This window comes from Nestor notabilis, unplaced genomic scaffold, assembly GCF_000696875.1.
Source record: "Nestor notabilis isolate BGI_N333 unplaced genomic scaffold, ASM69687v1 scaffold16467, whole genome shotgun sequence".
NCBI classification, from domain to species: domain Eukaryota; kingdom Metazoa; phylum Chordata; class Aves; order Psittaciformes; family Psittacidae; genus Nestor; species Nestor notabilis.
The window spans coordinates 22,929-39,955 of NW_009937983.1; the positions used below are offsets into that span (position 1 = coordinate 22,929).

The 17,027-nt window shown below is 38.8% G+C and overlaps 1 protein-coding gene across 1 annotated transcript in view; it reads right to left on the reverse strand.

Moving 5' to 3' along the window:
* Positions 1 to 16,453, reverse strand: part of LY75 (lymphocyte antigen 75) — a gene marked incomplete at its 3' end in the record, with an annotated part of 39,227 nt that extends 22,774 nt beyond the window's left edge. The window contains exons 1-13 of the mRNA XM_010019103.1: positions 16,375 to 16,453; positions 14,725 to 15,099; positions 13,568 to 13,741; positions 13,126 to 13,290; positions 12,391 to 12,501; positions 10,506 to 10,646; positions 8,859 to 9,047; positions 8,100 to 8,257; positions 7,099 to 7,209; positions 5,696 to 5,784; positions 5,175 to 5,347; positions 4,806 to 5,002; positions 3,341 to 3,483 (exon numbers count right to left, since the gene is read on the reverse strand). Coding sequence (XP_010017405.1) covers positions 3,341 to 3,483; positions 4,806 to 5,002; positions 5,175 to 5,347; positions 5,696 to 5,784; positions 7,099 to 7,209; positions 8,100 to 8,257; positions 8,859 to 9,047; positions 10,506 to 10,646; positions 12,391 to 12,501; positions 13,126 to 13,290; positions 13,568 to 13,741; positions 14,725 to 15,099; positions 16,375 to 16,453 — 2,105 coding nt within the window. The remainder of the gene's footprint in view (positions 1 to 3,340; positions 3,484 to 4,805; positions 5,003 to 5,174; positions 5,348 to 5,695; positions 5,785 to 7,098; positions 7,210 to 8,099; positions 8,258 to 8,858; positions 9,048 to 10,505; positions 10,647 to 12,390; positions 12,502 to 13,125; positions 13,291 to 13,567; positions 13,742 to 14,724; positions 15,100 to 16,374) is intronic.
* Between the last annotated feature and the right edge of the window lie 574 nt (positions 16,454 to 17,027).

The following is a 17,027-nucleotide window of genomic DNA, read 5'->3' on the forward strand; positions in this document are numbered from 1 at the left end:
GCATTTACACATGAATGCACATTTTTTGGTTCTTTTGGAAGTGTTCAGCCATGACCATGAGCAAATCAGTAACTGCTAGACTATCCTCCACAGCACTTTGAAGCTTAACTAGAGCCTTTTGATAACCGTCTGAAATTATACTATCATGCCATCACAGAAAAGAATTACATCAACTATTTAAGAAAAATATGAATTAAGACTCTTTTGCAACTAAGCCCGCAGCAAGGAATTTGCTTGTACTTCAGGTGTCTGCCTTCTCATTGCAAAGCATTTAAAATCCATCCTATGAACTGCTATCAAAATGGATTTGTCACTGACGGAGTATTCTTTGAGCTACATTCCTGGAACCGCCTCTAAAACCTAGATGATGCTGAGTTTTAAACCAAAAAAAATGGGTGTAATTTGTGCTTTACAATGAACTCCATACTGATTAACAATGAAAGATCCTAAATCCCCAGCAATCCCTGCGGAATACCGGTGGCTTTTCTCTCACACAGAACTAAAACTTCATAAAAGTCAGTGTCATACAGGAGTGGATAAATATAGTTTAGATTAATGTGAAGGGAATATAAATCAGTACTTTTTCTACAGTCACATTCTAACTGCTGAAATAGAAAAAGGTATTTTTTTTCCTGTCCCTTATGTCAGCTCCAATACAGGATAAAGAGCATAACTGAAGTTACAGTGGCTTGTAGTTCAACCTAGTTCTTGACACAACGTAACATGTACTTCTGGGCCAACTCCCTAATGGTGCAATTTAAGGCACCATTTAAACCTAGGCAGTGCTGGCCTAATAGTATGTATGAAAGCCATTTGACCCCTGCAACACGCTACTGCCACTACTTAAACCTCCACCCTGCTAATCACACATTCTTTAGCAGAAGACCAGTTCAGCTTTATTGCTGTTTTGGCCAGTGTGTTAAGGTAAGTTTTCTCTTGGAAACTCAAACTCAAGCCTCAGAAAGAGGCTCTCTAGATTCAGAACAACTGCAGCAGCAGAGCTGTACGTATAAGAGGCAACTGATTTCTTTCCAGCAAGGTGTCCTCATTGAAATGTGATTTATAACCAATCCAAGCTGTTACTTTCCTTGTGTCCAGTGATGCCGCAAGCTGTAAGCTGCGGAATGCTCACAAACACAATCCTAAAAGAATGGAAGCAACTAAACCAGATCTGTTCTGCCTGTATCATGTCCCTCAGAGTGAAAAAAGGTTATCTCCTGTTTCTCCAAGACATGGGAAGGTTGGCAGGCAAATTTTATTTTCCTTTCCAATGGCAATCGCCCAACTTGGCTGGAGCAGTTTTAGCTCTTATTTGCCTCCAAGGTGGAATCGGAGTAAGGAACAGAATGGACTAGACAATCTGCCCTTTTCCTGGTGAACCAAACTGACTTTTGCTAGTGTTTAAAAAACAAACAGTTCTCAATGAGTCACCAGGAAACTGTGCTAGGGGAAAAATCCCAAAACCAAAAAGGCCAAGGTGTGGCTCCTTCCCCAAACTGAAATGAGTGCACTGAATGAACAGTTTAGGTCAGAGTTTGCACTGAGTAAATGCAAGGAACACGGACAAACTGCATGCCAGTGCAGTCCAGCAGCTAATCACACTATCTTATGATGATTTCTCTCATCTACCTAAATAATTTTTCTTGGTGAAATAATTCATTTGGTTTCTTCTCTCCTTTCTCAAATGAGCTTATTTTCAGACAAGTTACCCTTGGCTCTTGATCTCCAAAATACTTAATATAATCATGACCTCTGAGTAATTCGTTATCTGAAAAAACAAACATCATTTAGAAGACATCAGGCAATATCAAATATGCAGTATTCCTGTTCAGGAAGTTCTACAATGCTTGAAAAGGGGTTAACGCATATGAAAATACTGTGGTTTGGGTTGTATCTGCCACATGCAGTGACTGCAACACTGACTGCAACACTGACTGCAAAGTCAATTTATACTGGGCTCAACATATCACTCCTTATTTAAGTTCTAGTAGAATAATAATTCTTGCAGGCTAAGTTCAAGTTTTCTGAAATATGGGAACTGCAGTAGCATTGTGTGTCAGCTGACTTTCTGGAAAGACAGAAGAAGTCTCCACCTTTAAACTCCTAACAAAAAAACCCTATTAACTATAATTAATACCTCAGATGGTCTGCAACCTGAAAAGTAGTTGGAAGTACTTGTAGGAAAATAAAATAAGTTATTTCTCTATTCATGTTTCATAGTAGATTAGGTACATTAAAACAAAAATTTGTAATCGCAAAACAGTATAATAAAATATATAGGTAAAAATGATTTGTACACTGATTTTTATTTCATGGACTTTAGTCACTTTAGTAAGGAATCACGAGTGGCTTTTATACAAGCTAAACCATCTATATATAGAGCATACAAGTTTGTTTTCGTCTCTTATTAGCATAAACATTGAGTAATTTTCATGACTTGTGCGGTTCTAAAAAAAGTCCACTAGGCTTTCAAGAAGGCATCTCTTCAGTCATCAAGTTTCAAAATTTAATCAGCGTTGTATGTTAGCAGCTTCTGAAATAACCCTGATTTAGTTTGTTGATGAAAAAATTTAATCATATACTGGCAGAATTTGAGTTTAAGCTGGCAAAAGTTCTGAAAAAACCATGCTGCCAATCAAAAAAAAAAAAAAAACCAACAACATTATTACACAAGGATCTGACATCACACCAATACCTAATAAAGCTTTGCAGTGACAGTTCCTTTGATTAAAAATAGAGCCTTAAACTCATAAATTATGTAGCACAAATTTGCTGGTATCAGAAACCTCAACACACCCACCTAACGCGCATACAGTGTTATTGCAGTTACGCAAAATGGGATCTGAACCAACTAGATTGCTGGACATCACATTATTCACATTTTCAAAAAACAGCACCCAGTTTAGCCAGGAAGCATTTAATGAATAAAGATGAGACTTATCTGAAAAACTCAGTAACAACTCATCTCTAAATAACCTTTCAGTAAATAATAGGAACAACTATTATCTAGTTGTGCCAAAACGCAGTACAGAGAAAGGAACACTTATTATAACAACACAGACTTAAATTCATGTAATGGAAGACGCTCAAAGCAAATCTCTCTTTTCCTGTGCTCCCTCCAGCAATGGGAAACATTTGCCCAAGCTATACTCCCTTGACATTTTCCAGGAAGGCAGCGACATGACCAACAGTTCAAATGCCATATCTAGCTGGTTTTACTGTGGGAAAGACAGTCGTCGAACAACAGCTCACACTTGCCATTTGGGATCAGCAGCAGCTTTTGCGATCTACTGCAGAACGCGACTGAAATCAAAATTTTAGCACATGGCTAGTTTGTTACCTGATTATTTTTCTCAGGATAGAATGAAGCACCTTGATTTCTTCTGAGTGACTAAAACTAGGCAGATGGCCTCCAAGTGCTTCACAGAACCTTTCTGCCTCTTCCCATGTCCTGGTTCGTAGCACTCGTTCACTGTGGAAGAACTTCACAACAGCCAAACATCAGAGTAGAAAATGACACAAGTGACAGCCTTTTTAAAACACTCCACACTACTAAAATATGGCCACCATATAAGTGGCATTTCCATAGGGAGAGAGCTCGACTTCTTAATTATTTTATTTCTTTTCAGTTTGTTTGACAACAGCTGTTTAGCTCACAAAATTTGTTTCAAAGCAACATATTCCATATGGCAGACTTTGTTTTTCTTTATCAGAAAGTAAAGAAAGTACCCAGCTCATACCAAAACTGCAAGCCAAATTAGAGGTTTCAAGGGATGTTGTTCTTTCAAATTTGTAGTGAACTGCAAAGCCCAATGTTCACTGAAACAAGGCCTATTTGGGTTCTACAGGTGAAGAAAGTTCTTGAGTAAGCCTTTTGCTACCTGTATGTATCAGAGATGCATATTTGACTCACACCGCTCAGCTAATATGTTCACTTGATCCCTTTGACTTCAGTCCAAGCCAATTCCCATCAGCTAGATCATGCACAGACATGCTACACTTGGTCAACAAGTTTTGGAGAAACTGCCAGCTGTCACATCCCATCAGCTATGGGACAGCTATGATGCACATTAGCTAGACCCATCATTATGGGACTCTTGGCCACAGCCTTGTTATTGAAGCCGGGTTTTCCCTCTTTGCTACATGAGCCGTTTACAAGACAGTTCATTGCAGACAGAGTCCAGAAATAATGAATAAACAATCTAATAAACAGCCTCAGTTTTAACTTGATTTGATTGCTAATAGAAGGGGGAAAACCTGCATTTCTACATACAAACCTGTTAAAGTCACTCCAGCGAACAGTATGGCTGCTTACTTCCACTATTTACTTCAAAACCAGTAAAATACAGCTGAGGCTACACTTTTTTTATAATGTTTGATATCCATATTCAAATCAGAGAAAATCCCACCTCTCCTATTCACACTCTTAAGAGGGGGAGGAAAAGGACAAGGAAAGGACACTTATTTAGGTGTCTCTGGATGCCAGATGATGGTAGACAGGCTAGGACACAGATGTGGCACCCTCTGTCAGCACCAGGCTCCCAAGTCGGTAGCACAGGGCAAATGCTGCCACCCCACTCAGCTGGCCACAGAACGAGCAGGAAAAGGCACACTGCATTTTTCAGGAATCAGCAGAGGATGACACATGAGAATATATTTGGAGGCAGTCAACCTTAGCCAACGTGAATTCCTCCTCCCATCTTTGAAATACTCTGCAGAGCAGCTATAAGCCACAAAATGGTTAATCACACACTTACTGCAAGACAGTAATGAACAATTAACATCTAATAGGAATAACATTTTACCTTGTAGCATGCAAGGCCAGACCCATTGTGCCACCCAGGGGGACACGGATCAGTCGGCTTTGGGAGTACTTCTGGCTTCTTGGGCAGCCCAATGTATTTTTTGCAGATAGAAAATGCTTTAGTGGTTTTACAGTCCTTAGTTTCCCACCTTCCAAGATACTTTCCACTGGGCATGGCCACACATCCTCCTGAAAACTCTAAGATTTAAGCCAAAGACATATTTAAAACTATTGGCTGGCTGTCCAAAAAACATCCATGTATTTCTGAATAACTATCTTACTTCATGCTTAGACTTCTGTAACATGGTACTCCAATGCTTGCTCAATATAAGATAATAGTATTTTTATGTATCTTTTTTGTTAAATTTACCTGGTTGCAAGGAATTCCAGTTAGTGTATGTCACAGCTTCAGTTTTTTCCCCATCCACTGTACCCCAGGAATATATTCCTGATTGCCTAATATCCTGCAAACCAGTCCAGAAGTATTTTTCTTCAACTTTGGTGTGTTTTCTTATTAGACTGTTTATAAATTCTTGTTCAAATCTGAAAATTCACAGATACTTTGAGTCAATATTTGAAAGATACTGAGAACTACTGAGACAGTTTGAAAACCAGGCATACTATTACATGAGTTAGTTCAAGTGGTCGTCCAGGCAGTCCACTATTCAGCATAGGGTCAGCAGGCTGGGAATTTACATACTTCCAAGAAGGTTTTACATTGTAGGTTTACCATTGTCACACCATGGAAAACACAGTTTGCTAGCTATTTGCGAAAGCAATTCTGTTTTCTCTTTATAAACCACTAGTTAGCATACAGAGGTTTTAATCTCTGACTGTATCTCTAGGATCATACTGTAAAACATGCCCATAAATTACAGAGATGTGCTTTACCTGTTCATCACTGTAAGATTGCACTGTACTCCAAATGAAACTTCCATTTTATAGATCTTGTAACAGTAGTTTCCATGTCTCTCCCACCCCTGGTTAGAGAACAACAAACATTACATTACAACCTAATTTGTTGTAGGTTGTAATTAAATTGTAAATATACATTACAACTTAATTTAGGTATTATCAACAGGTGAAAATAAATAATTGCTAACATTGGTTGGTACCCCCAAGCTGGCACAGCTACACAAGAAAGAAATGCAGTGTGTAGCATACAAGGTCCTGTACCATCAACTCTCAGATTCATGGTTTTAAGAAATAATTCAACCACAAGAATAAAATGCACCACTGTTTCAGCTTGACTGTACAAAGTCTTCTGACCACTACATGCATTCAGAGATAGAAAACACAAGGGTGACAGCCTAGACCCATTCAAAACAATAGGAGTTTTCATGCTGTTCTATCAACACCAGGATTCAAACAGAGGGATAATACGAGGGAATTACTCATGTTTCTTTACTTCTGCAAAAAAAAGTTTTATATTGAAAATGTGTGAACTTACAAAATTTCTCTATTATTCAAATCTTTTCCCCTATATTTACATTGAAATTCTAAGGAACATTAACGTGTTACCTCTTTGCTAGCCTACCAATGCCACTGGTGCCTGAACAGCACAGAAAGCTGTAACTCTACATGCTGTCACTCTCTGAAGAGACAGAGTAAAAATACCCCAAGGTTGCGCAGAAAGATGAGGAGCAAACATCTCTCCTGTTGCAGGCAATGTGTCCCACAAAACTGAACCAAAGAACTCTGAAGCTACTAATACCATCCCAAGATTTTTCAAAACAGAAAAGACTTTACAAGCTTTATTTATGCTGTAACATGTTAACAAACAAACAACAAACCCCCCCCCCAAAAAAAACCCTCAATGAAACAAGAGCTTCCCCACATTTATTCAAGTCAAAGAACAAAAATGAAAGCCAATTGTAATAGAAACCTAATCTCAATTATCAATCTCTGTATAACCTTATGTTGCAAAGTGCTTATCCTAAATCTTAAAACATACTTAAAGCAAAACCCACAGAAAAAATGCCACTAGCAATAACATATCTAGTAAAAGCAATTTTTTTCAAACAAACTAATAAAACACAACATCTCCTTAGTCGAAGCTCATAATATATTCCATCAATGAAAAGACTGGTAACACATCCAGAACTTGCTTAGGAAAATCTGAATTTTGGCTCATGCTATGTAATTTTTTCATCTTTTTTCATCCTTTTTCATCTAATATGTTCCAGAGATTTTATTGTTCAAGCAAGAAGGAAATGCGAAGGAGAGCAAGTAAGTGATTTTAAGCAGGTTTCTGAATCAAGTGAAGGTAAAGAAAAGTACAAACTTCTTATTACCTCTTCTAATGAACAACTTTTATCTGATTTTGTTTCATTCAAAATCTCTCCTTTTTTCTTGCACACATATTTCAATTTTTCTTCACAGGATTTGACTCTCCACTGTCCCAGCTGTGAGAAGGAAAGACCAAAAAAAGCATTTAAAAAATTCTAAAGTATGTCAAATTCCATAGTGCAGGGCTGAGTTTTCATGCAGGGAAAGCCAAAATGCCTATAGCAAAAATACTCAGGATGGGATGCCCTGAATTATATGCATAGGTGCAAGTTTGGAAGGAAGAGAGAAAGTTGACAAACGTGGAGATGGGAGGATTCTGGACCATATCTGAAAAAGGAAGAGAAGGCCAGGGTGATGTCAACTCCCTCAGATCAGGAAGGGAATGGATACAGTAGTGTGCTCAGTTTACTGCAGAGGTGGGGAGAAGGCACCTCAGAGTTACTGGGCAGGTAAGTTCCACTGCCAGCAGGCAGATGCTTGCCTCAGTTTTCTACTAAATCTGCGATATCGGATACAGCCTGCTTCACTTTCCACTCCACCTTTTTGTCCTCTTTCCTCCACCCTCCCCTTGCTTCTTCTGTACAGTATCTGCCCAATGTCTGTCCTCTCTTACCAAAGTAATTCACTACCCATCCTCTGATACGATGGCCCAAATTGGTCCTGGATGTGACTGAAGCCAGGTTTTCCTTTCAATAGTTTGTCCCACCTCCTTCCTAGCTCTCTACCACAGACAAGGAAACAAAAATGCAGAGTGACAAGGATAACTGGGTGGCCAACAGTCTCAGAGCTGTGAGCAATTTCTTCCATTCCCTGCAATACACAGCTACCAAGTGTCAGCTAAATAATTTTAAGAAATCTGCTTGTCAAATAATTATCATCTGTATTTTAAAGATCAATTAAAAAAAAAATTAGTTATCAGCTTTGCTCCCCTCTGACTTTCACACACATCAATGTTAACTCTACTACGATGGGAAAAAACCTAAAAAACCCAACACTGTATTCCTACCTCGCCTGAGTATGACACACAGTTAGGAGTGCTGTTAAAAGGAACTTTTGGTTCATTCTGATCCCAATATGTAAACACCACAGCTGAATGATCTGACCATTTGAACAAGGTTGGTACATCTTCATTCCTGAGACCCATCCACATTTCTTCTTTAGCATCTGTAATTTAGAATTAGGACAACACTGTAGTTTTAAAATAATGTTCAAACTAATTGGAAAGGAATGCAAAATCAGCAACATTAGGATTTTATCATTATGCTGCACAGCATAAATGCCAATCTTTTCCTTGCAGTGAGAAAGGGGATTTGAGACAAGTACAATGTATATTCTTATCTTGTTTCTTAACTTAAATTCATAAATATGAGTAAGTTTCACAGCGAAGGCAGCAAACAGGAATTAAAAAATCCAACAGAAATAATGAATACACAACCAAAAAAAGCTCAACCAAATTTAAGTTTTAGAGTGCAGATGAAATCATAAGACAGTAAGAAAATTAAAGACCAGGTACCAGGCAACTAGAAGTAGGTTAGCCCTGTAAATAAATAAATAAATTGAAATAGATCAAAACAAAACAAGCACTAACACAGAAGGCCTGGACCTGAACAACACCTCTCAGTACCGGCCTGGGTACAAGCCCAGCATCAGGACCCTCATTTAAAAGCTAGAGGTTATGACAATCATATGCTAGAACATGAAAAGTGGTTTGTAATTTATGATGTGCAGCACTTGCTGCTTGACCTTTAAAGTTATCCCAACTCACCATTATGAAGCTTTGTAACAACCAGTTCAACATCTGCTAATGAGTGTATGCTGATGAGATTACTCTTATTTGTCTTGCACAACTCATCTGCTGTACTCCAAGATGCCCCGTCATTTATCAGCATGTAGCAAAAGCCGTTGTGGGGAAGCCAGCCTGAATCACACCGAGTATCCAAGTGTCTCCAAAACACTGAGGAGAAACAGCATTAGAGGCTTTTGGTTTACACTGGCTAGTGCAATGGGTTGGCATTTTCTTCATGTTTTAAATCTGCAAGCACCTTGAATACAGCTAGAATGCAGCAATCAGAACATGTTCACATCTCTTCAGGGCTTATGTTTTAAGAAAGGGTCATGGTTTAGTCAAGCAAATAGAAATGACTGAGCAGCATTATGGAGATTCATAATATTTTGGGGCCACAAAGTAGGCAGAAGGAGAAAAAAAGTGGGAATGAAAGTAAAAAGCTGGAATGCATTACATTAAGCTGCTCTTAGTGCAAGCAAAATGTTCAGAAGTAACTGTACGCAAGATTTCAAAAGCAATTAAAGGCAAATCAAGTTACTTCATTGCAGTACAACAGCTTCACATACACCACTGAGAAGATACAGAATGGATAAGGATGGTTAATCACAACTAATTTTCAGGGATCATTAAAAAATTTCAGCCAGTTTAATTAAATTTAAACTGCTTATTATTGTCTTCCCTCAAAGGCACATACCTCTCCCAGCGGAGCTGCAAAGAATGTGCCTTAGCCAGAGACAATCCATGACACTTTCCACCTCCACAACACAGCTTCATCCCTATTATTCTTTAGTCCTCCCCCTCATCCAAGGACAATCACCTTCCAGTAAAAATTTTCACACAAGAGCCCCACAAGCATGAGCCCTGGAAACTTAGACAGGCCAAAACACACATGGAAGAACAGGCCATGTATATAGGAAGGGTTGGACATCCAGGTGTAGGCAAATGGCCGAAAGCATGGAAGCAGTTATATGTCACAGCTACACTGTAAAAACTGAAGGACTGTATGCATGTTTGTAGAGGGAGGAGAGAATAAGTATTCTTGTAAAAGTTTTTATGGATCCAATAAAGATTACAGACGGGGCAAGGTACCAACTCTTGCACTCTGATTTCCAGTTCAGTTCTGGGCCTGGTTCAAAAGACAGTAAATATCATTTAACTACTTCTATTTGAATTCAACAGAGTTTGCTCCAAGCCTCAGGTAGGTCCCATTTTATGTCAATAGACACCAAGAGTGAGACGAAAAAGATTCAAGGTGCTACTACCAGTTCTAGACTTTCAGTAGCATATAAAAGGCGGCACAAGCCATGGAGGAGAACGTGCTGAAAAGGGCAGCACACTGCTGAGAAATGCTTTATGTGTGTATGAAAAAGGTGTAAAAAGTGAAAGCTGTTTGTGATGCATCATCTTGACACCAAAGATACAGAGTTTGCTTCTGCTCTGGTAAAAACCCAAAGCTGTTGTGAAAGTGTTTTGGCAGAGATGCCTCAGAAGTCTTAGGGATGGGGAAAAAAAAAAAAAAAAAAAAAAAAAGACACAAAAAACAAGGGAAAAAAAAGAAAAACCACAAAAAACTCCATAAGTGAACATTACACTCATATTAACATACAAAAATGCAAGCTGTCCTACCTGGGAGGCTTGGAACTTCATTAAGTGACTTCTTGCAAATATATGGAAGTGGAGTCCCACAACGGTAACTTTGCCACTGACCTGACGCAGCAATCATCACCACACAACTAGTCCCATCCAGTGGGGACAAACTCTGCGTATCTATAGAAAGGAACAAATAGAAAGAGTACAAGTTATCAAACAGTAAGGTAGTGACTGTTGCTTTTTTCCTATTATTTTTCAAGGCAAAAATAACATACTTTGCATAGTACAGGCCCTTGTATTTGAAGAACGTAACTTGCTTTGAATGAAGGCACCTGTCCTACCACAGGTCCCATAGAAAGTTTTATTTGTAAGAGAGTTTCAGAAACAAGGAATCAGGACTTCTTTTCCAATGTTTAATCATAGAACCAGGAGGAATGTTCTATTTACAATAAAACAAATGCTTTGCTGAGCACTTTCCCAGACTAGAAATATCTCAGGGGAGAACCTTTTGTGCTTCTCTCAGTTTCCTTTGGCAGCCCCTTTCCCACCCCACTCCAAACACAGCTCTGCACTCTTCCTCTCAATGCTAACCATAACTCTTACCTTAACTTGAGAAAAGGCCCCAAATTAAAAATATCACAGAGGAGAACCCTTTTTTGCAGTTCTCAGCTTCCTTTTGAGCCCCTTTGCAATGTACTTTTTGGCTTTCTCTATCTTTGAGCCCCAGTGCAAACCTGAGCTCTGTCCTACGCAGAGTACCCCCTTTCCCCTGCACTGGGTTTGCTCAGTGTCACATACAAAAGGCTCAGAGTGAATCTTAGTTCTTCATGAGACAGTACAACAAAGTCAGGGCCAGCCTCCTTTCAGAGGTGTACAGTGAAAGAGCAACAAGTAATAGGTACAAATTGCAGCTAGCAAAATTCCTGTTAGACACCATAAGTATTTTTCACAAGGAGGGTAGACATTAGTATGTCTGCCATGACTGAAGGTTAAATTATACCATTGTAACTCAGGGTAGTTTAGTCTCCAGCTCTGCATTACAGTCCTAAAATGTCATCACAGTTCCAGAAGAAGGTGAAGCCAGCAGTACAAGACCAGAAAAGTCCTTAACCTTTCCAAAACCTAGATCATCTTTGGAAAATCTCATAGAAATTTCTTAGTAAAGCTTTCAAAGGAGGAAGAGAAACAATTTCTTATCTTTTCATAGAATTCATGTTGCAGCACTATTCTAGAAACTGAAACTCATAGAAAAATAGGATTTGTTTAAAAAGGTCAAATTCACCTTGAAAGATAGAACAATATTAGCTTCAATGTTCCTGATTATTATTCCTCCAGGACATATCCATGGAATATTTGTGAGAATATTACAAATACACACTGAAAATTCTGAACAAACAAGAGTCTCACCAATTCTAGTAGGAACTTGGGAGTAATTAAAAAAGGTTTTGCAAAGGTTTTATACTTCATTCACCTTCACCTCGACACAAAATTAAGCAACCTCGAAGTTTTAAAACACAAGTCAGTCTTCTAAGTCATGTCAGTCCTCACACATACGCCAATAATTGTAATATTTGAGGGAAGTCAATGCCCTGTCATTTCTGCCAGTGGGAGGAGAAATTTATAACCCAGGGAAGCTGTAGATACCCTAGTAAAATAAACCTCAAAGATACTTTAAGTTTTTGCTTTTTAGAGACTTATTAACCTAATCCATAAATATATATGAATACAGAAAGACTCATTGGCTAGGAGGAAAAGATGCTTCAGAATTTTTAACAGAAATTTAATAACGATTGTTTTGTAGAAGCCCAACAGACAGGACTGTTTAAAAAAAAAAAAAAAAAAAAGAAGAAAAAAAAAAGGCAAAGCAAAATATTAATATTAATGTTGTGGATACTGTTAATACCACCCGTATCATCATTACCTGGATGCCAGTTGAGAAAATTCAAAGGTTTGTGATCTGACCACTGCCAACCTCCAGAAACGTCCAGTTGACTTAAGCCAATCCAAAAGATCTCAGCGATGTCATCCTTATCTGGAGAGTTTTGGGTTTTTTTTTAAGAAAACAATTAGCATAAAATATTCATCCTTAATTGGTCTCCTTTAAACTAAAAATGTGATCTGAAAAGACATGCATTTGAAGAAAGAAAGATTGCTGCTATAATCAGACATGCAAACTTTCTTGAACTGAGGAGGAATTCACCCACACAAGTTCCAATGCATTCAGATGTTTGTCCTTTGGTTTTATATTCCCAAAGGCACACTGACAGTTCCTCCAAGAACGAACATCAGTGAAGACGATTTCATAGCAACGAGTGGGTAACATACTGCTAAAACACTAACTGCCATTCTGGCCCATATTTGACATTTTGGGGACATTCCTCATTATAAATATTACAAATAATAATAAATAAATAATAACACTAATCCTCATTATAAATATAAAGCTCATGACTACAATGAAATCACACAGATAATTTTTTAAAAGCCTCTAAAGTGAGATTAGCAGCTTATTTTTACTAGACAAATGAAAGCACCAATGCATTTTAAGTACAACCAAGTTTTAACCCAGAATTTTGAGAGAAACTAAAATGCTGTCTACGCTCTATGTTAACTTGTCAAGATTTCATGATATTGGGACATGAATAATTACACCTACCTTGTATGTAACTTAATTCAGATGCATCCTGGATGCTAAGTAAATCTCCCCCTTGCCTTTGACATGAAATATAAGCTTCCTTCCAAGAAAGAGCAGACTGGGTATTAAACTGGTAGCAACTTTCAGACCCTGGATTATGTTCCCAGGTATCATGACAACCATCCTCTGTTTAAAGGAAGCAGAAAGTACTTGTAACTACAACTGTACTGAAACACCATGAAAGTTTCAACAGAAAAAACGTAATATTGAAGTTCTATCAATTTTTATATTGGTAATCACATATATTGCAGAGTAAGTGTGCACTGATTGTTCTGTCAATGCTGCAATAGAAAAGGGACCTGCTTTTACCCAGCTTAACAGCAACATGCTACACCAAGGTGGAGCCATACATACATGAAGTCACAGAACGCTTTTAGGACATCTGTTTAGAAACCCAACGTGCCTGGTTGTAAGCAGATTCCCCATTTTCCATCACGAGTATAGTCTTCAGATGTGGCGCACCATTTTCCACCTGTATGTGTTTCATCCTGAATGCAGTCATGATGCCATATCTTATTATACAGAAAGGGGAACTGACAGGGTTTTCCATAGGAGTTCCCATCTTTGGTATAAACCTCTGCAAGAAATAAATAAAATAAAAGAAGTAGATGCAAGTTGCCTAGGGGAGGAAAGGACAGCAATCAGTATTACTGCATGTCCAGACATAGTTAAGTTAAACGCATGAAAATCACATTTGTGGTCTTAAAACACTGTACCTTGTTGTTATGGATAATATACAGCAATATCAGAACAGAAAGAAATGAGAGGAAAATATTTTTCTGTACTTTTTCTTCTGAGTGGGGATAATACACCAGAAACTTGTTTCCCCCTTCCTGGTAAGTTAGGGTTAAATACATTGTCCTGTTGAAAGCCAGGTGGTTTGCACCGAGTACTACAGAACAAGGCTCTAGGAATCAACACGTACAGGAGAGGGAAAATGTTTCAAACTGGAGTCTGCTAGGCTCTTCAGACTGACCGCTTCAAAAAATTTACATACAAAGAAAACTCTGCTCTTAAAGTAAAGCAAGTTTTCACCACTTCATCCAGCAAGCATGAGATTTCAGATGAGACTGGCTTCCATGGCAAGTGAACAGACTACCAGACCAAACCAAAAGGATAGTTCCTGACAGTCCAACAGGCTGCAAGCTTGCAGCATGCACTGAATGTGACTGTACAGCTTACCAGCAAAGAAAATGTCCTCAAATCCCACTAACAGTGAAATTCGTATTGCTGTGAAGAGGACAGCATCAGTTCTGATAGAAGGTGGTTGATATTTTGTAAACAGGCTCTCACTAAAATATGGGGGGGGGAGGGGAGGGGAAGGGGGATTTAAACTGAAAGAAAGCCACTTGGTAAGACAACTTCTTCAGTTGTGCGTATTTATTTTTTATTAAAAACAGTTCAAGTTTCATACTTGAATATCAGCATCTCTCTACAGCAAAACTTTCTATTGCTTTTCTGATTGGTCTTTTCATAGGATTAATTTTAAGAATTTACTGCCATAGACATACATCAAAAAGCTCTTAAAAAAAAATCCTCCAAACCCCTGTGCAAACTTACCATGGTAAGGATACTGACATATAACATCAGAGGAACTGTTGCTTCGCCACTGGTCTGTTGCATTTATACTTGCAGTTACATAGGTACTCTTGACAGTCACCTTGTACTGAGATGCACCAAGGATGGAAGCATCGGCACATCGCCACCACAGCATTAGTTCTGAGTTACAATCAACCATTTTCAGGCGAGACAGTGATTTAGTGAATATATCAAGTCCCAGGCACTGCTTGGACCCCAGATGAAAGAGGCGATTCCGGGATACCCATTTCCATAAAGCTTCACTTGTCTCCTTGCAGTCATCTATCACTATGCGCGAGTTTTTAACATGTATGCACTTGTTCAATATGTCATGGCGAATGGTAAAAGCAGTATTGCCTGCATAAGAACAAATATCCACATATCATTCAGTATTACTTTCACAAAAGTTAATTTTTAAAAGTGTAATCATATTGACATGCTACCAGAAAAGTACAGCTGTTTGTACATTATACTACCTCTTCTGTATAAGCCACATTTTCCTGCTCTTCCATGAGTATTCTTTACTTTCTCTTTCAAAGTCATTATAAGAAGAGGGGAGAGAAGATGAGACTATTGTCTTAATCCAATCCTATCCATGAGAATTCCTCCTTTAATTTCAACACATACTGATTGGATCAACCCCCGATTACTTTGCAAGCTTACTGGGTAAAGAATGTTGTCTTCATGCCTATCTGCGTGTTACCTGCTGTTACACACAATAATAATAATCTTCACTTAGTAAGCACTGTTTGGGTTTTTTTAACTGGGTATCATATACGATATGCAGCACGACAGGCTCATATGTGATCCAGTTTGTGGGTGCAACTGCAGTATTACTGAAATAACTGGCAGTGCTTTAGGGAGTTTTAAAATGAACACCCCACCAAAGATGCCACACAAAAATTTTTAAAATGGTAGAGGAACCCTAGTTTCATTTTCAGTTGTGATGTAGCCTGTCATCAAAAAGAAAAAAAAAAGTTGATAAAGAATATACAATTTTTAAAATATATGGATCATGTTACTGATACAAGCTGATACCTCTGCCAGTATAAGAACACCTCAGACAAGTGGCAGTAGGTTTAGCTAACCAAGAAAAAGCAGCCCTGAAACTATTTTTATGCCATAATAAATATTGGCCCCATAGTACACAACTTTGACTAACCAGGCTGAAATGGACCTTGACTGTCCCCAAGGCTATTACTTTGCTGTTTTAAATAAGGAATCTGCTGAGAAGTGTTTTGTGTTTAATACTAATGCACTGTCAATCACATTCCTACTGCGTTTTTTTAGTATGACTTAATAATAGGTTTGGCTGAATAGCAAGGAAAATATTCAGTGATGTTATGCAGTGAATTTTACCACTACTTCCCAGTATACTAGTGAATTTTCCACTGTGCATGTGCCAAATAGTATGTAAATAGTACTGAGCTGGTCAAACTGTAAAGAAGAATCTCTAAGTTAGCCACTTACTGGAGTGACTTTTTCTAAATAGCTCACTTCAACTAACCATCTCTTTCATCCCATTAACTAAATAAGACATTTTAACAACCAAGCCTGCTTTTGCGGTATCTTTTTACCCTGTGTTTTTTCAGCACTGTATCTCCTTTTCGTTTTTTATTCTCCTCTCCAGACTTTCTTCTTCAATTGTTTCTAACACTATTGGCCTCTTCTCAGATATTCCCTTTCGTTGTTCTCCTTTCACAACCCTCATTCTGACATCAAGAAGAAAACCATTTTTTAAAATTTCCCTGGCAGAACTGCTGCTGTTACCTCACCAAATCTCTCTGTGCAGCTCAACTCCCCGGGTCCAGCCCTTTGGCCATGAAGTTTTACCTGACATCTTTAGCTACAAACCCGAGCCTGTTACTGTCAAAAGACATAAAAACATGTGACGTGCAACTATTTAGCAAAGCGCTCAACTTCTTTCCCAGCAGCTCTCCCCGAGCTTTGGCTGGCAAGAACTTGCCAAACATGAAACTTTTCCACCTGCTTTCTCAAAGTCAGAGTAAGCCTCCTTCCTCTCTACCTGCGCATACAGCGGGGAACAAAACGACACCTGACATCCTACAGGGGCCCTGCATCAGCTCGGGTTATTTCTCCTCCCGAAGTAACATGCCGAAGGCCCGCCTCCGCGTCCCGCGCTGCCCCGACACGGCGGGCACCGGGAACGCGGCAGCCGGAGGCGGTGGGTCAGCGCCTGCTTTCGCGACGCCCCGGGAAGAAGCTATGGGGTTTTTCTTTCCTTCCTCTCTCGCTCCTCCTCGTAAGTTTCGCACGTTGTTTCC